General features: G+C 37.7%; 1 protein-coding gene across 3 annotated transcripts in view; it reads left to right on the top strand.

Annotated features, from left to right (window-relative positions):
* Window positions 1–25,434, top strand: part of MAP3K5 (mitogen-activated protein kinase kinase kinase 5) — a 194,546-nt gene that overhangs the window by 110,672 nt on the left and 58,440 nt on the right. For all 3 annotated transcript variants that reach the window (XR_013377302.1, XM_077894294.1, XM_077894293.1), the window contains 5 exons: window positions 98–251; window positions 6,354–6,461; window positions 12,542–12,591; window positions 15,021–15,116; window positions 17,869–17,950. Coding sequence is in view for 2 of the 3 variants with exons in the window: in XM_077894294.1 (XP_077750420.1) it covers window positions 98–251; window positions 6,354–6,461; window positions 12,542–12,591; window positions 15,021–15,116; window positions 17,869–17,950 (490 nt within the window). In the remaining variant the exon portion in view is untranslated. The remainder of the gene's footprint in view (window positions 1–97; window positions 252–6,353; window positions 6,462–12,541; window positions 12,592–15,020; window positions 15,117–17,868; window positions 17,951–25,434) is intronic.

Raw genomic sequence — 25,434 nt, 5'->3', positions numbered from 1 at the left:
AAGAAATAATGAATAATGTTGGGCCAATCTGAATCTATAAATATTAATGTTATATTTAAATTTGCCCATTATGTGTTTTATATCTTTTCATTTTTAGGTACCTCAAATCTATTGTAGAGACAATTTTGATATATAAGCATTTTGTGAAACTGACTACAGACCAGCCTGTGGCCAAACAGGAGCTCGTGGACTTCTGGATGGATTTCCTGGTTGAAGCCACAAAGACAGATGTTACCGTAGTTAGGTTTCCAGTGAGTACTCTTCATTTAGCTTAACTTTAGGTACATCCCTATTTTGTTTCTTTAATTTAAAGAACATCTTGCACTGTATTTGTAACAGTACTAGTGTTACTTTTTTTTTTAATGACTTCCCAAAATCAGGGAAGTGATATTTTTATGTTTTTGCCATGGAATTTGATGATTTCTTTTGATAAGTTGTGAAGTGTGCTTTCCAAGAAAAGATTGCCTCTTGCTTAGCCTCAGTTAGTCAACATATTGCTTCAGACCAGACACAAGGTTGCTGTTAATTCATACTACAGTTGTGTTAACATTGTCATCAATGTCAGCACCATTATTGTGGTGAAAAGTGCTGCTTTTCACCTGGGTGTTTATTCCATCTGCACCACTCATTATCCACATGAGTCAGAGTTAGATGTAGTGTCCTAATCATTTCCCCATGAGAAATGACTCATAGCTTCTGATTTGTAACTCATCTTGGCTAGATATGGATACAGATATATGTATAGTAGAAGTAACACACTTTTAAAAATCTATTCATCTTCTCAAAGCTGGTGCCTTTCCCATCCTGAGAGTTCTCAGAATATCACCCAATTCTAGAACCACTGACCCAGTCACTGTATTCACTAATCTGTTCCCACATCCAAGTGATCCCATAAATCTCTATGTGTGAGCTCTCTAGTCCAATCTTCCATTATCAGGTGGTGACAACTCTCAACTCTTTTTATAGAATCTTGTTCTCTAATACTTGTTTATAGGATCATCTGTTTCATTTAATTAAATCTGTTGCTGGCATTAACATGCTTTCTTTACGCTTCCTTCCCAATGAAGCCTTAAGCTCAGCAGGATCTTCAGTTGAAAAGCCTTTCACACTAAAAACGCTTTGTTTTCTAGCCTAGATAATGTGTAGCCTAAGAAAATACTTCTCTCAGAGTGAGCTGGCAGTGTGCCTGCAGCTGGTGCTCTGATGGTAGCAAATGCAGTAAAAGAAGACAGCACAGAACTATCTGTATTTAGTTGACTGTTGACTTGATTGACTAGAAAATTGGCTATGAAAGGAAACCACTCCTCTTAGCTATTCTGGGCTAATTTAAATTATTTAATATGGATTTGTCTGTCATAATATGATATGTCAAAAATAAAACTAGAAGATATTAAGAGAGAAGTTAGGAGAATATAGGTATATACTTAGGTGAGGGAGGCTTTCCTAAGCAAGAAAGGGACCTATAGCCCCAAAGGCAAATGTTGACCAATTTGATTTCATTAAAAATTCTAACTTTTGTTCAGTAAAGAATACCATAAACATGGCAAACGCTAGATAGGGATAAAATATTTAATACTAATGCAGCAAGGTTATCAATTTGCCTAATAATGAAAAAAGAAAAAAAAAAACAACTACTAATTGGTAAGCAAAAGAAAAAGGAAATGGGCAAATCATGTGGAAAGATAATTAATCTCACTGGGTGGTCCAAAAAATGCAAATTAAAATGAGACACTGTTGTGCCATTGCTGTTTTGCACATGTGCACATAAATCTATAAGGTAAATTCCCAGAAGTGGAATTAATATTGCCATGTTGCCCTCCATAGGAATTGTATCAATTGACACTCTTACTGGCAACATATGAGACTGACTGCTTTCCTAAAGTCTTTCTCAAAAAGTGTATTTGTCATCTTTGTACTTTAGCTAAACTTACAGATGAAAAAAATGGTACATTGGGATCATTTTAATTAGTATTTCTCTTATTTTGTGTGGGGTTGTGGATATGATTAAGTTTGTGTCTAAAAGACCTCCTGATGATTTAAAAAAAAAAAAAGAATTTGTTGCCAAAATTTAAAAAATAAGGAGAGTTTGATCTTCAGTGCTGGCTGTAAATGATATTGGTATTGCCACAAATAACTATAAAATCTGAACAAAATATATAAAATACTGTTTGTAAACATTAAATAAGCAATGATCACAGTGTTGTGATCTTTGGGTGGGGAGGTACTTGAGGTGAGTCCCACCTTCACCTACTTTTTTTTCTCTTAAGGCCTTTTTCTGGCTGCAGCCCAAGGAAGTGGAGCCCTAGCAGGGTGTGGGATTCTCTCTGGAAGAGCAGACAGGGAGAGGTGTTTGGGACTCTAAGATAGCTGGAATTTGAGGGGCAAGGTGTTGGAGAAGGGGGAGTTTCGAAGAATGAATCTCAGGATTCTACCTGGGTAATTTACTGGAGTCCTAGAGCAACTTCTAGATAGTGTGAACAAGGGGTAAGCACGATGTAAGTAAACAGAACTACTGATCCCAGGATTTGACTAAAATTGGGTTTTAGCTGAAACCTATATGGCTTAAGTAAACCTTACCAAGGTAAATCCCCTTGCTATTTAGAAGATCAGGACCAGAAGTGGTAAAGAGCATTCTTTGGAAGGTTGAGAGTTGAGTAGATATCCCAGAGCTTAAACAATTCAGGGATAAGATGTTGGACTTTGGGTTTAGCCAGAATGATGAGACTTTGGTGAACACCCAAACATTTAGAGGAGACATAGAAAAAGCCCATGCCCTGGGAATAAAGGCAAAACTAAAAGACCTACCCTAACAAAGCTGTAATAGAAGTAAGCCTTGATAAGATCAAGATGATGCACTAATAATTTGGCTGCTAGCTAGGGGGCAGGAGTAGAGAAGAAACCTGTGGAAAGATATGGTCCTGAGCCTCTGCATTGTGTCATTCAGACACAATCAAAGATTATTGAACATTCTAAGAAGCAGAAAAAAACTGACAGATAATGAAAAGCTAAAACAGCCAATAGAGGCAGGCCAAGAAGTGATTCACATATTGAAGCTACCAGAGAAGAACTTCAAATAATTGTAATTACTATGTTAGAGAAGATAGAGGAAAAGATAGACAAACTAGATTAAAAGGTAGAATATTTCCACTGAAAAATAGAGCTTATAAAAAAGTCAAGTGAAAAATAAGGAGAGTTCACAAAAATCTAGATTTTCAGCTGTTGAGAAATTAAAGGGACTGGCAACTGGTGACTGTCTTCTCCAAAAGCAACAACCTACTAAGTCAACTATCTGCTCCATTCTGGATATTGATTACAGTCCCATTATTCCTGCTTCACTCATCTGCCTTTCCCACTGAGCCTACTCCCTGCAACCATAAGAATTTGCTCCCCATATTCCACCGTGTGGAGAAAGGCAGGTTTCTAGTACCTGTGGTACCATGTCAGTCACTAACTCATTGTGTCCATGGAGTAGCATCATTGGCTCACACTTACAAAGGCCACAGTAGGTCTTGATTGGGGTAATAACATTATCCTTCTTTTAAAATGGATCTGACTAAAACCAAGATGACTTCTATTAGAAAAGATTTTATTTGATTGTTTCCATTTATTTCACTACTGTATCTGTTCTTACTCTAAGAAATAACAGTGATGCTGGGTAAAAGGAAACAGACAAAAGTGTCTTTGCAAAGTGATTTGAATGGTCCCCTCCTTTATTATTATTATTTGATTCTTTTTTTTCACCTCTCTTCTGTGTATATTTCTTTCCTTCCTACATTGAAAAGTTAGGAGACCATCACCCCCTTACCCCAGGTAAGAGGAAGGGGAGTGTGGTGCTTTTATGGACTCTTGTAGGAGCTGAGACATGTAGCTATCTTTACTGTCTACCCTGTATAGTTTATGGGTCTTACTGCGTTCCTTCCCATTTCAGATACAAGACATAAGCTGTTTATTTTTTAAAAAATGTTTTAGCGTTGATTTTAATGTGAACCAATATACAAGTTTAGAAACTAAAAGCAAGAATGTTTATACTTTCAAGCGAGTTGTCGCTAGCTGGTTTTGTCAGATTGCCTCTTCTTTCTTCCTTCTTTCTGTGACCTCCAGAATGCATGCTACAAATTCCTTCCATTTTGTCATTTCAAGGGCAGATCAAAGGGCTTGACAAAGGTTACACAATGATAATTACAACCGATTTTTACTCCCTATCTTGACATTGGAAAACATAGGCCAGACTTTATCTGTTAGAAATATTTGAGACAACAATAAAGACATAATTTAAGAAGAGGGGAGATAACCTGGTGCTGTGCTTTTCTCATGTTAAACTCTATGCCCACATAATTAGGAAACAAGACATATATTCACCTTTGTCAGTACAGTGACTTGGATGGTATTTTGGAAAAATCTGCCTTTTATTCCCTATTAATTTTCATTTCACAAACACTGGGATACTCAGATTTTATTTTTATTTTATTTTCTTAAAGATTTTTAAAGTTTATTTATTCATAGAGACAGAGAGAGGCAGAGACACAGGCAGAGGGAGAAGCAGGTATCATACAGAGAGCCTGACGTGGGACTCAATCCAGGGTCTCCAGGATCACGCCCTGGGCTGCAGGCGGCGCTAAACCGCTGCGCCACCGGGGCTGCCCATGATACTCAGATTTTAGAACACCAATCCTGCCAAGTTTCAATTGAAAATTTATTTCTATTATTAATCAGTACCACTTCATTCTCTGTTGATTGGAATTTGGACCTAGATTCACCTGGTATCTTCCTAAATCAAAATATGTTCTTCAGTGGGCCCTGACTGTACTTTATTTGTGGTCTGTTCTATCATATTTTCTTTTTTTTTTAATTTTTATTTATTTATGATAGTCACAGAGAGAGAGAGAGAGAGAGAGAGGCAGAGACATGGCAGAGGGAGAAGCAGGCTCCATGCATCGGGAGCCGGATGTGGGATTCGATCCGTGGTCTCCAGGATCGCGCCCTGGGCCAAAGGCAGGCGCCAAACCGCTGCGCCACCCAGGGATCCCTGTTCTATCATATTTTCATAACTAGAGCCTGACCACAAATTAAGCCCGTTAAATTTTTTATACTCAAAAGTAAAGAAAATTTTGTTTCCCTAATCCCCTTTCTGTAGTTCTCTGTACTCTAAATATATTTTACCATTGTGATAAATATAATGTAAATTCGGTACACTAGGTTTGTAGTGGATGGCCAAGAGTCAGGCTGCTAATCCATGTGCTTTCTTGCTCAAATTGTACTTTAGATTACAGTGTATTATGAGTCCATAATCCCTTGCTGATGGAGTCTTCTGAAGGGTTTTTCTTCCACTTTTATCTGGTCAACTTTCTTGACACAAGATTCTTTCTAAAAGCCAGTTTTCTTGAGTTTTAAGCAGTAGGGTAGAAGAACTATTCTAGTTTCTCTGATAGTTTAGTATTGGTTCTCCTTTCCTTTTTAAATACTCCTACTTAAGACTGCATAGGAAATTTGAGCTAGGTGGGTGCTTTTAAGCATCTGTGTAAATAGGTAATAGTTGCATCACCTTTAAAATCAGTGCATTCTTAATTTTATTTGCACCTATTATCAGATACTAGTAATAATGCACTACATCTTTGAGAGTGATTCTCAACTCACTTATTATATACACCTTGTACATCTCCAAAACAGGAGTAAGCTTTATTTCTTTCTCTTTCACAAGGCTAAATATATCATTATTGAAGATTCCAGTTTTATTTTGAAGACAATGCAAAAAACATTTTTATTATTTATATTATTTTTATTATTTCATACAGCTATGTCCATATATAAAACTCTTTCAGTAATAGCCAAAATCATTTCTCAATCCATTTACATAGGTATGAAAACCACACTACCACATCTTGATGAAGGTGTGGCAGGAGAAAACCTAAAATAGTATGTAACTCTCTGCATATGGAATCTTTTCTATGTATGGAATTATTTGCTTTACCATGTTTCTGCCTTTTGGGGACACATTTATATTTATAGAAATAGATTTTGCACTAACTGCAAGATGAAAGAAGACCTTAAAAATATATCATTAGAGTAGATTCCCTGGGGATAGCCAAACCAATATAGGGACTTCAAAAATTCATTTCTAATTTCTTTAGCAAAAAGGGTGGTATATTCTTGGAACTTAGGATAATTGTATAATACCGTAAAATGCTCAAAGGACTCAGGGAAGGCAACGGTAGGAGTTAAAATGGATTTAATACTGCGGTGGAACCAGAGGCTCATCCAATGATCTTCCACATCAGTTCAGTGATGTTATAACAGCTCTAAATGGCTTAAATCTGAAGTCCCTAATATTCATTTCTTTGCTTTTTGTTCTCAAGGTATTAATATTAGAACCAACCAAAATCTATCAGCCTTCATATTTGTCTATCAACAATGAAGTTGAGGAAAAGACCATATCTATTTGGCACGTGCTTCCTGATGACAAGGTAAACTGTGTAATCATTAAGACAAGAGCATTCATAGTGAAGGACTTTACTCCCTTCTAGCATTTACATATTCCAGCAAATATCTGCATTAGTTACAAAGAAATAGTTTACTGTATATATCTGTCATGGCATAAATATATCCCGTGATATGAAATTTATTAAATTTGGTTTATGAATTTTACTCATTTAGTAAAGTATGTCTGAAATTATTCGGATTTTTATTGTAGATGGCAAAACCATCCAAAGTTTGCTTAAAATTAAAAGATTTCTCTGTTTTGAAATTCATGCTATACATTAAATTATGTGTCGGAGAACTGAGACTTAAAATATATGACTTAAAAGATGCATATCTTCATTCTAGGAAGCCTATCAATAAGGCCACTCTAGTCTTACATGAGTAAGATCATAATTATCATTTTATGACACTGTTGGGTTATCTAAGCAGCTGCTCAATTTCAGATTAGCCACTGGCTCTGGGTGCCATCACAATATCAGTGGGGCTGTGCTGCCCTGGTTTTCAAGGGGTCTTAAATGCTCTTATTTCCCCTTCTAGCAGTCATTTGGATAACCCTTTCCACTTCTGTACCTTATCAGTTTTAATGCAAGTACAAATCCTACTATTTTTTTAAATAGAAAAATTCCAAGACCTAATTTCAATCCATAGGATAAACCACAGAAATGAGAGAAGTTTTGTGGCAAAGTAGTTTTGTGAGAGTTTTGGTAATTTTTTTCCAAAATACTCTTATAATTTCCCTTAACAATTACCCATGAACTCAGGAAATATTTATGGAGCACTTACTCTGTGACAGGTGCTCCCAGGCACTGTGTTAGGTACTAGGGAAACAGATGAATGCAAAATAATAAAAATTCCTACTGTCAACTCAGGCAATAAATAAATAAAATATAGAAGTATGTTAAAGGGGAAAATATGTCAGAACGAGGGAATTGGGAAGTACATTTGGAGGCATGGGGTTGCAATTTTTAAAAATATCAGCGTCAGTTTTTTAAAATGTCATTGAGTTGTTGTCAATCCTGGGTTCAAATCCGATCTCTGCCCTTGGCAACATGACTTCCCTCATTGCAGTGTCCTCATCTGTAAACACTGAAATAAATATTTGGTCTTCATCCATTTCTGGCACAGATTTCCTAAAGCCCTTAGAATTTCCTAAGTGCTCAAAGCCATAAAAGTGTTTTTTTTGTTATCATAATAAGGTGACCTGTGGACCTAACCTAAGGATGAGGCCTGGTTGCCAAGAAAACCATCTATGGGATTAGAGGATTAGAACTTTCAGTCCCACCCTTTGGAAGGGAGAGGTTGAATCAGTCTCTAGTGGCCAATGGGTTTCATCAATCATACTTCTGTCATGAAGCCCTCATAAAAATCCAAAAAGAATGAGGTTCAAAGAGCTTCCAGGTAGGTGAGTAAGCGGAGATTTGGAAAGAATGGCAGCCTTAGAGAGAGAGGTCATAGGTCATGGAAGCTCTTAGCCCTTTCTCCATACCTTACCCTATGCATCTCATTCATCTGGCTATGTACTGAGTCATATCATTTTGTAACAAACCAGTAATCTAGTAAGTAAAATGTTTTTCCATGTTCTATGTGCCACTCTAGCAAATTAGTCTAACACAAGGAGGGGGTCCTTGGAACGCTGATCTGTAGCCTGCATGATGGCATAACTCCAGGTGGAATTGTCTAGAGACAAAATCAAGAATAACTAATGTAACTATATACATGTTGTTAACATTGTTTTAAATTATACAATATTTTATTTACATTATTTTAAAGTATATGCATATATGTTCTCACAAGTAGAAGTAATCATCCAGGGCAGCCTGGATGGCTCAGTGGTTAAGTGCCACCTTCAGCCTGGAGTCCTGAGATGGAGTCCCACATCAGGCTCCCTGCATGGAGCCTGCTTCTTCCTCTGCCTGTATCTCTGCCTCTCTCTCTCTCTGTGTGTCTCTCATGAATAAATAAAATCTTAAAAAAAAAAGTAATCATCTAGTTGAAACTACAAAATCTAAGAGGTTAGGAAACATGAACATTATCTGGGAGAGGAAATTTTCAAAAGCTTGATTGGAAAGAGCAAGGTTATCCAAGGACACTTGGAAACAGAATGGGGCTAAAGGAATTAGCAATTAGCAGGGCCAGGAAAATGAGTGGACAGCCAGAAGACAGAAAAAGAACAAAAAGTAAGACAGAGATTTTTGGAAAATAAATGCTATTTCCAGCTAGTTTTCTGGAAGTTCTTTATTGAATAAAATTAGCCTTATATTGACTCCCTTATGTTTTGTGACAGTTGTAGAGATAATTTTTATATTATGCTGAGAAATAAATGTATGAAGATAGGAAAGAGTACATGAAGAGTTACAGATTTAGGCTGTGAGTTGTCCAGTTTCCACTTTTACCATCTTTTGATCAAAAAGAATTACATTTGCATTGTCCCCACTGTGCTAAAAATTCTCCTTGTTCAAAAATTTAAGCTTTCTTAAATCAATTTCCATTTTGAATGTTACATCAGTTTCTTAACAAACCCTAATTCTGTCCACAGCATGTTCATTACCACTGTCTTCCTTTGTACTGTTTGAAATAGAAGTGATACCCTTGGAATGAGGACAAGCAATAAAAATAAGATAACCTGGCTAATATCATGCTAGTTTAAAGCAACTATAATAACTATAAAGTAACAGATAAATAGCAGGGGTATAGGTCTGATGTTAAACAAGAAATGGATTCTTTTTGTCATAGAATGTTTTTTTTTAAGATTTTCTTTTTGATTAAAAAAAAGATTTTCTTTTTGAGAGAAAGCACACGTGTGTGCGAGAGGAAATTGGGGGTTGGGGGAAGGGGCAGAGGGAGAGGAAGAGAGAGAATCCCAAGCAGACTCCCAACTGAGCCCTGAGCCCTCAGGGCCCAATCTAAGAACCCTGATCTGGAGACCATACTTGAGCCAAAATCAAGAGTCACAGGCTCAACTGACTGAGCCACCCAGGCACCCCTGTCATAGAATGTTTTACATTTTTTTCTAAGAATAGAAGAGTGTTGCTTTGCATTTATCACGTTTATTTCTTTACTCCCTCTTTCTCTCAGGATTTTCATTCTAAAATGTGGAATGAACAGTTATGTGAGCTAGTATACACTTTATATTGCAACTATCAAAACTTTAAGATCATTATACCAACTCCTAAGAGTCCAGGGGCTCTTAGAGAGTTACTTTACCTTAAGGACAAAATAAATTGAAATCCTAACCTCTTAACAGTTCTCCCTTTTTTCAGTGGATGGTTGCTGCTTCAAGTCAGGTTAGCACTTGAAGAAAATATGCATGTGCACAGGAAAGAAAATTTTAGATTGAGAAAGAGAAACATTATTTCTAAGAATTTTAAGTGGTTGTTACTTAGAATCCCTTCCTTTTTTGGAGTCTGAGCACTCCTGGCCTATCTGGTGGTCTCTCAGGGAAAAGTAGCAGGCAGCAGGGTCCCAGCGGAATATGAAGGTCTGATCTCCTGCCAGCTCCAGCCATGGCCACTCTGAGAAGATCCAGGAAATTTGTGAGGGGAATATGTTTGCCTCAGATTCTAGATTTTTGACGATATGATAGTCTCATCCATCAATGATGCTTTTAGCTATAAAACTCCCAGCTAAAAATGGCTTAATTGATAAAGAAATGTTATCTTACATAACAGGAACTTCTGAGGGGCAGGGGGTTCATCCTGGGGGTATTTCAGTGGTTGAACAGTGTCCCAATTCTGAGTTGGCTTCTCTTTATGCTCTTGGCTTTTCTCTCATTGTCTTAAATAGTAGCTCCAAGCATCAGTTCACACACACAGAATCCAAAGGAAAAGGGTCAGGCCCTCTCCTTGGTAGCATAAATTGCATCATGTGTTCATGCCTGAAGCAATCACTAGGAAGGAGAATGGACTTATTTCTCCAATTTGGACCAATATCCCCCATCCCAAAACATTGCTACCTGAACTCGAACAAAGTTCAGTTTTTGTTAGCAAAGAAGAAAAGTGTGTCTGTCCCATTGTCTGGGGAACTGCAGGTCTCCCAATGTATAACTCCTGCCACCGTAGCTCAGTATTAACTCCTAGTCCCTACTGTTGTCCTAGCTGGGGCATAGGATCCGTGAGACTAACCAGTTCCTACAACATCCTGCTTGTGCTGAGTAAATTAGCTTAAGTGTCGGTTTGGGGCTTGTTGAGACTAATTATTCCAGCTCTGCCTCTGGCAATCCCTTTACCCAGATTCCCAGACAGGCCCCAGGAACCTCTTATCCCACCAGTTGGCTTTGTAGCTCGCCAGCGCCTCCACGTGGTGAGTCCCAGTAGCAAGGGAGTTAGGGAGATGGGCCTTATTCCAGATGACTCCATCTTGGGTCATGGGCTTCACAGCACTAAAATAAAACATTCACTGGCAGCACTTGCAACCTTTCAGGAACCTAAGATTCTGGAAATGCTGTTCTCCTTTCCTACGAAACCAACCCAATCAATGTGGGAAATCTCTCCTTGGCTATTCCCAGAACAGGCTGTGATATAAGATAGATTTTACCAGCTCTGTCTTAGGGGTGTTTGCCAGTTGCCCTGTTCAGTTGCAAGTTTGCCTAACTGCCCTATTAGCTCTGCATTCTACCCCCACCTCCTGATCCTGGATGCTGCCTTGATGAACAGCTCAGTTGCAGGCTCTGAGGATAAGGCTGCACTGCAAGTAGTATGCAGGTGATGGCCACAGCTCCTGGGTCAATTATATTTAGAAGGTCACCTGAGGCCAACAGGATTTAGAAACAACTTTCCAAATTACCAGCTGAAGCTGCAGGGTGCTATTTTAATTTCACTCCCTCTGTACTCTGATTAAGAGAGACACATTCCAGGAGCACCTTTCCATGGTCCCTTCCTTTCCTGGGCTGCGTGCACAGCCTTTGTTGTGTTAATCCAGGTCATGTGCCCCTGACCTGACTGGTGTTGCATTGAAACTAGCTTTTTAGTACTCCTTTGGGTTTGGGAAGATCTATTTTTAAGTTACATGGTCCTAACAAAGAACTAGGTGCTGTGGGTATAAATTGTGGCTTTTTGATTTGCTTCAGCCAAAAGGAGAGTTCTGGTTCACCTCAGAGCCACAGGCTTCCTTACCCATTTCATAAGCCCAGCCAAGACCTCAAGTTCCTGGCAGTATTTTCAGTGGGTGGGTAAGAGCTTGTTTTCCTGGTTGTTTCACATTTACAGAGTTGAATTGGCAATCTGAATTGACTATTTTACAGCACTTGCTAAACTTGGACATGTGTATTAACTACTTTACTTCTATTAAAATATTTTTGTTGTCAATTCTGTATTGTGTCCAGACATATTTTTATAGGGAATGTGATCCATCTTGTAATTTATTTAAAAACATGAATTTAATACTAACTTAAACTTAGCTTTAGTAATAAACTCAAAAAATAAATGTCCACATTTTTTTTCATCTTGGCCCTGCAATCACCCAGATTTATCATGACAATCAAATTTTTTATGTTCAAACATTATTAGTATATTAAATTTTGTGTAAATTAGGTCACAAGACATTGTAGCTATGATGAACACTGTATGTTGTGTACCTACACACATACTTGCTGTATTATTTTCTGAAGAAATAAAACTACCATTTTAGTTAGAAAATTTAAAGATAATTCAGAAATAATCATCTGTAAAGACTATTCAAATTAATTTTTTTTTGCTCAGAAAAGAAATATTGCTCAGCTATAATAATTGAATTACCTTGATCACTGGGTTTTTTATTTAAAAAATTAAGGAACAACAGTCACTAGGTTAATTTGGTAAAGATCAAGTTTTAGAATTTTAATGAGACTAATTCTCCTACATTCTCTTGGAAGCTGTTTTATTGAAGTACAGAAATTATTAAATAGTATAAACATCACCCTTGTGGCTGGGAAATGAATTACAATTTCCATCCAGATAATTGGTTCATGAAGAATTATGCACTAGGAAAAATTACTGTGTGTATTATTTTAAAATAATAAAACAAAATTATGTTATTTTCATTTGGATGACTCAGTGTTTATTATTCTTGTTCTTCCCCTGTGTTCTAGAAAGGTATACATGAGTGGAATTTTAGTGCTTCTTCTGTCAGGGGAGTGAGGTAAGTTTCCTTGGTACTTTTTTTTTTTTTCTCAGAAGTCAAGAGAACTTTTAGTCAGGATTTAAAAATGCAGAGAACTTAAGAATCCTTCTATTGATGAAAAAGCACAATCTTCTTTTCTGTCTCCACCATAACAAGATTTGCAACAAAACTCTCCCTATTAGTTGAACTGACTCTGTGCTTGTCACCTGCTTAAAATATGGAGAATATGGGGTAAATGTGGACTCTGGAGCAGAATTGGTTTGTAGATAAAAAATGAGCTACTTGGGTCTTCTCTAGCTTCTTAAGCTGTTGGTTTAAGGGATGATTTTCTAGTCTTTTGATATGCCAGAAACTAATCTCTTGTTAGGTAGAACCAAAAAAAAAATCTTTCAGATTGTGTCCTACAGTTAATATTAATATGGCCAATAATGAGACTATAGGGAACTCATTTTTTACAAACTTTTCTTCCTGAGGTTGCTGTTAATGATGTGTTCTTGAGATTATAGTGGCTCCCTTCAGTTTGGTTTAGTTCTGACATTACCATCATAATGCCAGTGGCTCAGGAAATGCCATTTCCTAGGTTTTAGAAATAAGATTTTTTTTTTCCAGAACCAAGAGCCACTGGTTAAACATATAAATACTTGTTCTGTAGAAGCTCAGGCTAAACCAACTCTTGGAAATTTCAAACCAAATTACTTGTGTTTACTACTATTTATCTCCATATAATAGAAATGAGAAAAAAAAAGCAGATTTCTGCAGGCCAGTTATGCAATACCCTGTTGCTTTTGGTATAATAATAATTGGTTTTGTTGGAGCATGAACTGGTAGAGCTGTCTGAGTCACTGATAATTGGAGTTTGCCTGGTAAAACCACCTGTTACCTCATGAATGCACAGAAACAAGCAAGATAATGGATTGACCCATTAGCCATCTTTCCAACCCATGCCTTCTCAAATAAAGTTTTACTCTTTTAATATTTAATTTTTGAAACCAGTCATTAGCAAGGCACTCATTATTTATTGCTGCATTTTTAAACAATTTAGGAAAGTATGGTACTATAAATTCCACTTTATTATATCTATTTTCCAGTGAATTCTTTTTTAATTAAGTATGGCATCACTACATAAACCTTTGTTGTGACCTACAGCATATACATAGAATGTTTCTGTGTGGCTTACTGCTGGTTTGTATGTTGAGAAACTTAAGCTCTAGTGTGTGACTTCAAAGAGAGTTAAGTTTTCTTGGCTTCCTCCTCTATAAAGAGATAACTACAGAAAAGAAAATTTCAATTAAGTCGGCAGTTTGTCTTGCATCACCTCAGAACTTGCTCAGCTCCGTCAATGGGCATTTATTGAGCACCACCAGTGTGTCAAATGTTGAGTCCTATTCTGCTAGAATACAACAATGACTATGACATAAACTCCAACTCTTAAAGAGCTCACAACCCATCAGCGGAACGTTTAATAACTAATGGCAATACAGTCATTATTGAGATGACAGGTATATGTTCAAGGAACAGAGGTGCAAGAGAAAGTCTTTCTGTTTAAGGTAGAAGTAGGGAAGGGAAAGGGTAAGATCTAAGCTGGGCCCTGATGGTTGAATAGAATTTCTTTAAAAAGTCAAAAATGATGTGCATTCCAAATTGAAGGAATAGCAGATGCAAAGGCATAAAATGGGGATTAGCAGACTACAGCCCACAGGCCAAATATGACCCACTGCCTGTTTTTGTAAATAAAGTTTTATTGGAACTCAGTCATGTTCATTCATTTGTGCATTGTCTAAGGCTGCTCTAACAGCCAAACCAAACTGAGTAGTTTGGCCTGCAAAGCTTGAAATATTTACTCTCTGGCCCATTACAGAAAATATTTGCTAACCTTTGGCATAAAACAGGATGGCCCAACTGGTAGACTCAGAATTATTTCAATTGCTATGAAATCACTTGTTGAGTCAGAATCAAGTGCTGTTCTACATTTCTTCATGCCTCTAAAATCTCTACAACCAATGAAGTGCTTTTACTGCCTCCACACATTGCCTTCCTGACTTTGGAAATATTTCCTTGTTCTACAGATGCCATAGAACCAAAATCACAGAGCTCAGTCAGCTAGCTGATACTTTCATGCTTTTCCTCCCATCAACCACGCAGTGTGGTGCTGTAGCAGACAGGATGGATGGCTTTCCCATGCTAAGCTGGAGGCATCCATAGCTTAGCTGTGCTTACAACACTCCAGAGTGACCCTATCTGCAGGCATGAGTAGGAGGACAATTCTTAGACTATTAAGTAATTTTAATATAGTGGTATGGGGAACATTACTTTTCAAGTTCTATTTGTATCTTTTTGTTATAAACGTTGATATCACATTGGGGATTGGATATAAGAAGTATTTATTTTGCATTGCACATTCATAGAAGTATTAGTATTTCCCTGAATAATCCTTTTGTTTGTTTCAGTATTTCTAAATTTGAAGAACGATGCTGTTTTCTTTATGTGCTTCATAATTCTGATGATTTCCAAATCTACTTCTGTACAGAACTTCATTGTAAAAAGTATGTATTCATCACTGTTTAGGTATAAAACATACTGTTCTTACCTGATCACTATTTTTAATTAATGAGTGAACATGTAGCTCCTGTAAGGAATTTGTGGCTCTGTGGTTATATAAGTATTTCATTTGGGCTAATAGTTTATAATTATGAGGTGTGTTTAACAATCAGAGTATGGAGGGGCTCTCTTTAATAATTATCAAGCTTTTTCTTAGTCATAATTTATTTTTCCACAGACAAAACATTAATCAAGACTTAACAGTTAATGGACAACTGTAATGTCTCATTTTTTAAGTGCTCACTTATTACAATATATGATTAACAAAATTTTTCATTCTTTTTTTTTTAATTTTTCATTCTTGAATTCTTCGAATAATCTCACTATTTTCTGCAATGGTAGCTTTTAACTCTGGTTCATATTAGAATCAACTGGTGCATTTTAATAAGTGCCTGGTCTCTCCCCTTGATAATTATGTTGGATTTTCTGGTGGGGATACAGCTCAAGTTAAGAGCCAGTGATCTGATCTACACCAATAATAGATAATCCAAAAATCTGTGGATTGCACTGTATGTGTGGGTTAACCTCCTTGGGTATATTTCTCTTGGGCTAATAATTAAGTACTTCATGTTCCCATAGGACACAGTGACTGACTGTGAGGACCTAGGCAAGTGAGTAACAATTTAGAAACCAAAGTGCAGGTAAAAGCCAGCTTGGACTTAAAATTTTCCTGAGGGTTGTTCCTATTCAAATAATCAATATTTGACCCCATTATAAAATGACTGACATATTGTTTACAGTATACAGTCAGTTGTTTTTATCTTAGTCCCAAGAAAAAAGCTTGTAAAACCATAATTCTATAGTTGGCCATAGAACTATATGGCTATAGTTTTATCTTTATTATTGTAAAGTAGATGGCAAAAAAAAAACTGGAAATAAGAAATAATTTCCTAGCACACATAACGGTCTAATTTCTACTTAAGTTCTCAAGGCTACTGATGTGTTTCTATGATAATTAAAGCCAAAATTTATAGAGTTCTTACTCCAGATCTAACATCTATTTTAATCTCCATATAAAAACTCTTAGGTAGGTAATATTATCATCTTCATTGAAAAGAGTAAAAAAAAAATAGAGTCTTAGTTCAATGAGCTTAAAATCATATATAAGCTGAAAAGTGAACATTTGAGGTTTGGACCAACTACATTGACTCTAGAATCCAGGCTCCAAAAAATTATACTGTGTTACCATCCTACTGTATAATATTCTGTTTAGAGATGTTTGTGTTGAAAATTTTTCTGTAAAAAGCTGATGGAAGTCTTTAACCCAGATCTAAAAGTCTGTCTTTAAAGCCAGAATTTTTTTTTAGGTTTTTCACTTTCTTCTTCTTCTTGGTTGAATTTGCTTTTGTCCCTAACTCATCAGGATATTTAATCTTCATCAGAGCATATGTTACTCTGTTCAGACTTGGAATTTCTTTTTCTTGTCATTGACCTCCAAGAAATGTGTACAGAAGAAGGAAGAGTGAGGAAGTAGGCACCACATACAAACTCCATAGATAGTTTCCAAACTCCCAAATGGACTTTGTCTATTTTGCTCCTTATCACTGTCCCAAAGGCCAGAATAGTTTTTGATCCTAATAGATACTTGATGTGTATTTGTTAGATGGAGGGATGGAGGGGTAGATGGGTGGGTGGATGGATGGATGGATGGATGGATGGATGGATAGATCAATCGATTAAAAAGAGGTACAGAGATAGAAAGGTTCTTAGTTATGGTAGGTAGATTTTTCTTACCCATCTAACCTGCTCTTCCTTTGGGCTGGCAATGCAGAGCGTGACCTGCATGTGAGATCATCAGCCCTATTCATGGTGCCTCCCATGCCTTAAACCTATGAACTGTTTGCCTTCCCTCTGAATGGACTAGACACAGCTAGTGTTATAGGGAGCGAATCTGTTAATCGATGTAACTGTTTTTCTTGGCTCTGAAATGGTCTACGGGAAAAAGCAAAACAAAAAACTTCATAAGAAGAGTTCCTAAAGAAAATGTCACCAAAAAAGAGGAAAAGAGGTGGCTTTTACACACATATAAGCCAGCTGTTCCTAATTCATATCAGTGTTTCGCAGATTGTGTTTATGGGACACCATATTTACGATAGTAAAAGCAAAATATTTAATAACTGAGATCACATGTTGTAGTGACTAGCACTATACCCAGTAGTCACCTCAGAATTTTTGTTAATTCCCATTTTAAATAATAATATGACCATCAGCAAAAACAATAACAGCTAATATTTAATGAGTGCACTCTGTTAATACTTTACAAGTATTATGTCAAGTCATCTTTCTAACAACCTTTAAGTTAGATACTTCTGTAGTCCCTATTTTGTAATTAAGAGTTGAGGATCAGAGAGGTGGAGGAGCTTGCCCGCAATCACACAAATACTAACAGTCTTGGTCTGATATCCAAGTCCACAGTCTTAACATTTCTGTGTCTTTGTCTAGCCTCATTTTTCTAATTCTGTAATATATTACATTACTGTCATTTGAAATGAGGTATTAGGTTGGACAATCCTACCAGCCTGTGTTTTTCTTTTGGAAAAATCATATTTTTCATGCCAGTACTGATGGTTTGTTCATTGCCTGACTTTAGAAAGTCTCTTAGCTCCCATCTGTTGCTCTTAAGTCATGTTGGAACATACTTGCTCATATGTACTATCAGTTGTATTATGAGTGACCACATACCAACTCCCGTTGTAGGTTTTTTGAAATGGTGAACACCATCACTGAAGAGAAGGGGAGAAGCACAGAGGAAGGTGATTGTGAAACTGACTCCCTGGAGGTAATGACTCTGGTTGCATGTTAAAGTTCTCTGGGGCTTGAAGTATTTAAAGTCTTACTTGGGGGAGGCATGTGGGGGTGGGGGCATGTAAGTGATGATGAAGAATGAGGAACCACAGTCTGTGAGATTGCCCTTAATCCTGCACACAACTTCTGGATTCCTTATTTAAAAAGAGCTGGAAAGGGTGCATAGGTGGCTCAGTCAGTTGAGCATCCAACTCTTGATTTTGGCTCAGGTCATGATCTCAGGGTCATGAAATAGAGTCTTGGCCTGCGACCAGCTCCCCATTCAATGGGGAGTCTGCTTGTCTCTCCCTCTCCTGCCCCTCCCCCTACTCACACATACAGGTGCACACTCTCTCAAATAAATAAATAAATAAATTAGAAAAAGAGCTAAAAAGCAAACATTGGAGAACATTCTTATTTGGGAATACTGAGTTTCTGTATTTTGCTTACCTGATAGTAAGTGTACTTGATCTGTGAGGATGTTGATTTACCTTCAATGCATGGGCCACGGTGCCCTTGCATTTTTTATTCTCCTCTGAAATTTGTGCAATTCAAACAAGCAAAATACAATGAAAATTCTGAAAGGCACAACTGAACATGGCCCTCTTTCATATTCTATACAGAGGACCTGGAACAATAAAAGATTAATGGACTAAAGAGAGGAGATAATAACAATGACCAGAAATACTGTTCCACTCAACCCCAATCTTCTGATTCTGCCTCATGGACACAGGATGCAGCAGACACCTGTTCTTAGATTGTGTCCATTTTCTCTCTCATGGCTCCTCTGTGATAAAGAGCCTTCCATTGCTGTAATGCCCAGTGCTGGCGTGTCCCAAGAGTGCTGACCCTAGCACTTGAGCATCTTCAGAAAGTTGACACTCCTCCAGACATGACAGGAGGCCACCTTCTTCTCCAAGCTCTTCCCAGTGTTGTTGGACTTGGGACAAAATTCCAAGAAATCCAAGCAATACTGAAAATTTCATTTCTAATGTTAAAGTAAAATTAAAGAAGCTAGAGCATCAACCTGACTGGTATACTTATTAGATCACTTTGATAATGTTATCCCACATACTAGAATGTTTATAAAAATGTTGAAGTGGCTGGGCAGCCTGGGTGGCTCAGCGGTTTAGCACTGCCTTCGGCCCAGGGTGTGATCCTGGAGACCCAGGATCGAGTCCCATGTTGGGCTCCCTGCATGGACCCTGCTTTTCCCTCTGCCTGTGTCTTTGCCTCTCTGTTTCTGTGTCTCTCATGAATAAATAAATAAAATCTTAAAAAAAAAAAGTTGAAGTGATAGAGTAGCAGTAGAAGGAAATTTTAAATATAATAACCAAGTGTTAACTCTGTCCAGAGTTAGTTCTATAATTATCTAGCAGTTGGTATAGCTTTGATGTTCCTAGGTAAGCCTAAGGCTCTTTCATTAAAGTTATAAAAAGATGATGGGACCTAATTTGGAAAAAAAATGTTTTCCCATGCATTAGCTACTCTATAGGAGTAATGTCTATTATACTTATTTGTGTATATTTTATTTTACAATTTTGTATTGTCTTATTCAAGTGATTGTGTTAGGAATTAGGTCTCTTGGCTTCTACATCAGTGCTCCTTGACTATACCTCATTATCTGTTTTTATTTGGTTTAAATTTAGTCACTTGATGCACAGCAACAACCAAGGTAAAAGGTAGCAAAGACAATGAAAATTAAACAGTTCTATTAGTAAACATAAAATGGTGAAGCAGGTGGACTAGAAGATCCGGAAAGTTCTTCTGCAATGTCATAAAATGCTGGCTTTTTTTTTTTTTTAACCAATGATAGATATCCTTTATTTTATACCCTTCCTTGAGAAACTAAATCCATCTTATGAAAAATACACATAGCACAGCCAGGTTGTGATCACCATATGAGACAACATGGTTTTCTTAACTGTTTAAGTCAACAATTTAGACTCTGCTTTAGGAACCACTTTAATCCTATGCATAGCATAACACAGGTCTAATTGCCTTAGAATTTGTGATGAGTTTTGCCGGCTGATTTTTCTAAGACTCAGTCTCCTATTATATATATATATATATATATATATATATATATATATATATATATATATAAAGTGTTAGATATTTTTTAAACTGTTGTTAAGAAGATACAGAATCAAGATCCTTTGACCTGGATACAGTAATTAAAAAAAAAAAAAAAAAAAAAGAGCCCCTGTGTGGGGGGCTTTTCCTGGTCAGATAATCTTTCTGCAAGCACTGAGAACAATCGCCAACCAAATAAAGAGGGGAATTCCCAGGATTAGCCTGAAGGTTTTAGTTGCTGTGCTGACCTCACAAAAACCAGTGAGTACAGTATTGCTGATTCATCAAAGTGCTCCTAACTCGCCCTTCTCAAGGAAGTGCAGGGATACTATTCTTTTAATGTTAGAAAAACATTCTTACACCCTGTCCTTTGCATTCTATCAGAATAATTTAAAATTTAAAATCTATGACAGAGTGACTTCTACAGTATTCCCAATGGACTGTATATGTATAGCATATATAGTGAATTCAAGCATACTTCTTTTTTTTTTCATTTGTTTTTATTGAAGTTCGATTTGCCAACATATAGCATAACACCCAGTGCTCATGGATCCAAGCATGCTTCTTTTAAATGTTTTGACTAGTTTGTCTTTAAACCCCAAGTAGTGACATTGCTGACATTTGTGTGTTGTGTAGGGTGTGTTTTGGGGCCTGTTCTGTGGGCACAATGGTAATAGAGATTGTGATGATGTTATAGGCTGTGAACATGGTGACATCCATCTTTACTCTCCCTCTCACTGAACATCACTTTGCAGCCAGAGCACCTTTACAATATGAGGTCCCTAAATAGACTGAACTAATATTTTCACATGACTTATGATCACTTCATGATTACATGTCTTAGATATTTTCGACATTCTTGATTTAAATTATTTTATCAGTATCCTAAATATTTAATTAAAGTGAATTCTTTAATATCATTACCACAAACTAACCTCAAACTTGAGCCCATGAATGATTCAAAATAATTCCTTTATTTCCCATTCCTTACAGTGTAACAGGAAGATTTACTTAGAGATCATCTTTACACAGCGATGAAGATTTATATGCAAAATAGTGACTTTCCAATCATCAGCTCAGCTGGTGACAGAATTAAAGTTGTTTCAATGCATGTATCAATTATAACTGAAACCTTTAGGAGCTAAGTCCCAACAAAATGAAAATGTTGGTAAAGTCAGATGTTCCTTAACTGTAGCGTGTTATCAGTGTTGGCAAACGTTAACTATATATAAAGTGGTTCTATAAACTACAAATTTGAAGCTAATCCCTAGATTTCTGGATGTTTGACAGACTTGAAGCTCTTATTAAGGTCTGCTTTTCATTTTGAGTAACAAGGTTTCTTTGAAGCAGTAGGGATTCGATCTCCTTCTGGACATAGTCAGCCTCTTCTCCAACTGATCAAACCCAACTCTACAGAAATTGCTGTGCTGGGGTCAGGAGCCTTGTATTCTAGTTCTAACTTTGCTAACAGCCAGTTTTATAACTTTGGACAAAATTCATACTCTTGGCTGGGTGAAAATGACTTTATTCCTCAAGTGAGAATGGGCCAAGAATACCTCAAATATGCTCTCCTAGCTCAGATTTGTATAATTTTTCAAGTTTTGGGGGATCCCTCGGTGGCTCAGCGGTTTAGTGCCTGCCTTCGGCCCAGGGCATGATCCTGAAGTCCTGGGATCAAGTCCCATGTCGGGTGCCCTGCATGGAGCCTGCTTCTCCCTCTGCCTGTGTCTCTGCCTCTCTCTCTCTCTCTCTTTCTGTGAGTTTCTCATGAATAAATAAAACCTTAAAAATTTTTTTTCAAGATTTGTACAAAATGTGCAGGTTATTTCAAATACAGATCAGTACCACTTTCAGAGGACTTTTCTGCTTTTGAACAGAAAGTGAAACTGCTTTTTTTGATTTAAGGCCATGTTTAGGATACTCAAGGATACCTTTTGACATGGAAGGGTCATGAAGCCATATCTTTAAATAATTTACTAGATTAGTAAATTTATATTGAAATCATTGAACAATTGATTTCCATTAGCCGTAAGAGTTGTAATACACATCAACTGCGGTCCCTATTTTGTTCTCTCAGCCTTCCATATTTTCCCTAACAGCTTGGGCACCTACCCAGCAGCCACCTGGGAAAAAACCTTACTCTGCCTCTTTTCCTTCTCACACTGCAACGTCCCTCCAGCCCAGGCACCTAATCCTGTCATTCCCCATATCAGGGCATCACCACCTCTCCTGTGGCTTCATCTCTCTCCTGCCATCAACAGGCATCTCTGTCATCATCAGACAGATCTCTCATATGATTTAATCCTGAAACACCTCTCATTAAAAACCTTTGATGTGGGATGCCTGGGTGGCTCAGTGGTTGAGCATCTGCCTTTGGCTCAGGTCGTGATCCCGGGGTCCTGGGATCAAACCACAATGGGCTCCCCACAGAGAGCCTGCTTCTCCCTCTGCCTGTGTCTCTGCCTCTCTCTGTGTGTCTCTCATGAATAAATAAATTAAATCTTTTAAAAAAAACCCCACACCTTTGATGCTACTCTGTATAAGAAGGTTTCCACCGATGGAATGTTCTCAACCCTCAACCCTCAACCCATAGCCTTGCCTTTCTGCCTGATGAGCTGGGATTCCCAGTCTTTTCTATTTTCCAGAAGATCAACCTTTCCAGCCCCTGGACTTGATCTGCAGATGCCCAACTCCACATGCTTTCTCTTCTCTGTCCTACCTGGTGACTGCATCCTCATTTTTTGAGATGCAAGTCAAGTGTCATTTCTCAACAGCACCTCTCCCTTTTCTCTGTTCTCCTAGCATTTTGAGCCCACTCCTCTGCCCTAGCTTTTCTCATTGCATTGTAATTTGGTGGCCTGCACCAGACAACATCCCAGAGCAGGACTGTGGCTCATAGTCTCATCTCATAGTCTCACATGGTATGGACATCCAAGCAGAAGTAGTTCGATCATATAAGAAGGCTTAAAAGGGTTTGAAGGTTGCGTGTGATAAAACCAGGATTATTTAAAAATCTCTGAAACCAGGAGAGAAGGTTATGGATTGGAAGGGACAGAGTAGGTACTGTGACACTGGCTTGGATGTTCTTCAATTAATGTTAAGTCAGTGATAGAATGAACACTGTAATCAAGCCACGTGTCATCACCAAGGCATTATTGACTCATTCTCTTTTAGTCTCTCTTTTTTTAGTTCCTTGGGGAGAAAAAGCCAGGTACAAGTTACTGAAGTTCTTTTAGTCCTCCATACAAAATATGTTGTGTATTCCGCCTCACTCCTCTCCCAAACACACACATATATTCCACGTTTCCTTACCTCCTTCTCTCTTTCTCTTTCCCTCCTCCCTTCCCTCTGTTTTCATCTCTATCCCTCTTTTTCTTATATTCATTTGGATTTCACTGTTTTATCAAAATGGGTATATGGCTGACTCAAACCTGAGGCAGTCATAGCATCTGACCCTGTGAGCCAGTTTATACCCGCTTTCCAGGATACACAAAGAGAAAGTTGACCCCTTGTGGGTGAAGTGGAGACAAGCAAGATGAAAGGAACATTTTCTTTATTTTTTTTTTATGATAGTCACACAGAGAGAGAGAGAGAGAGAGAGAGAGGCAGAGACACAGGCAGAGGGAGAAGCAGGCTCCATGCACCAGGAGCCCGATGTGGAGCCCGATGTGGGACTCGATCCCGGGTCTCCAGGATCACGCCCTGGGCCAAAGGCAGGTGCTAAACCGCTGCGCCACCCAGGGATCCCGAACATTTTCTTTAGACTTAAACGTTCTGCAGAATGATGAAATAAAAAGAAAAAGGGGGGGGGGATCCCTGGGTGGCACAGCAGTTTAGCGCCTGCCTTTGGCCCAGGACGCAATCCTGGAGACCCGGGATCGAATCCCATGTCGGGCTCCCGGTGCATGGAGCCTGCTTCTCCTTCTGCCTGTGTCTCTGCCTCTCTCTCTCTCTGTGTGACTATCATAAATAAATAAAAATAAAAAAAAAAAAAGAATGATGAAATACCTTACCATTTCCTTTCCTGATGATTTGCTTCGCAAACATCAATGGGACCATCAGGACACTGGCTTATTTTTCTTCCTATTTCTATTTTTTTTTTTTTACATATCTGAAGCTCAACACCCACATTTACTGCACTGAGAAAATATATCACTTACAGCATTGTATGAGAGGAGTACCCATTTGTTACTCGTTCATTCTGTTGAGAGGGGAAAAAAAAAACTTTTACCTCTATCAATTTAGGTTGTGTGATTGGGGGCCTGCAAATTAACTGACAAAAGACAGATTAACAGATTATATGTAATTAATAATTACAGATTATTCATGTAAATGTGAGCACACAAAGTAGTTTCTGATCAGCTAGGTGAAGTTTGTTTATCCTACTAAAAAAGGTCCTTAGTAGGACTTAAAGGAAAAGAATGTGGTGGGAAATTAAGGAGAAAAAAGTGGAAGGCACAGAACCTTTCAGCAAAGTTTTGTTTATGTAATTCCTCATCCCTCTCAGAGAGGGGATTTTGGCAGCTGTATTTTCAGGAGGCTTTGCTTAAGCCAGCAAAAGAGGTTTAGATAAGGTTTTTAATGCAGCTGCTGTTGATTCAGATATTTTCACCTTAAAGTCATCTTTATACCACACCGACAGGTATAAATTCAGTTCACTCAATGAATAGTTATTCACACCTACTACATGGTTCCTACTACATGGTTGTCATTATTTTAAATGCTAGGGACACAACAGAGAAAAAAAATGAGAAAAATCCCTGCCCTCACTGAGCTTACATTTTAGTGAGAGTAAGCAACATAAGTAAAATACATAGCATGTTTGATAATGACCAGTGTTAAGGAGAAAAATTAAGCAGGGAAGGGTTCAGAAAGTTACAGTGTAACAGAGCATGCAAGTTTAGACCAATAAGCAAGGGAAGGCTCATTGAGAAGGTGATAATGTGAGTAAAGGCCTGAGGGAGAAGAGATCAAGCTACCTATTTGAACCTACAGCATTTTTAGCATTTTATTAATGTTATTAATAGTTATTAATGTTTTTGACATTTACATACTAAGAAGCCAATACAGACTGAAAATTAACAAAACTACCATGTGGGTTTTGAGGTGACCACTCATCTAATGTAATTAAGCACCAGAGGGAAGTACATGGCCTTTCGAAGGTGGTTCTTTTACTGTAGGTCCCTTGACAGCGCGGGAACTAAGTGAATCACCACTTGGTTGGTTGGCCTTGTCAATATTATCCTCCTACGCTGGTTCCTTTTCCAGTACCAGACTTAGATTACTCTGGGCAAGCAACAATAGAGGGATGATTCTAGAAGTATTCCCAACATTGCTTCAAAATGCAGTTGTTTCCCTTAGCAACAACCTAATTCACTAACCTATTGCCATAGAAATAGAATG

Source organism: Canis aureus, chromosome 1 (assembly GCF_053574225.1).
Source record: "Canis aureus isolate CA01 chromosome 1, VMU_Caureus_v.1.0, whole genome shotgun sequence".
Taxonomy (NCBI): domain Eukaryota; kingdom Metazoa; phylum Chordata; class Mammalia; order Carnivora; family Canidae; genus Canis; species Canis aureus.
Note: the sequence above shows the minus strand (reverse complement) of the source record. Positions and strands in the feature narration are given on the sequence as shown.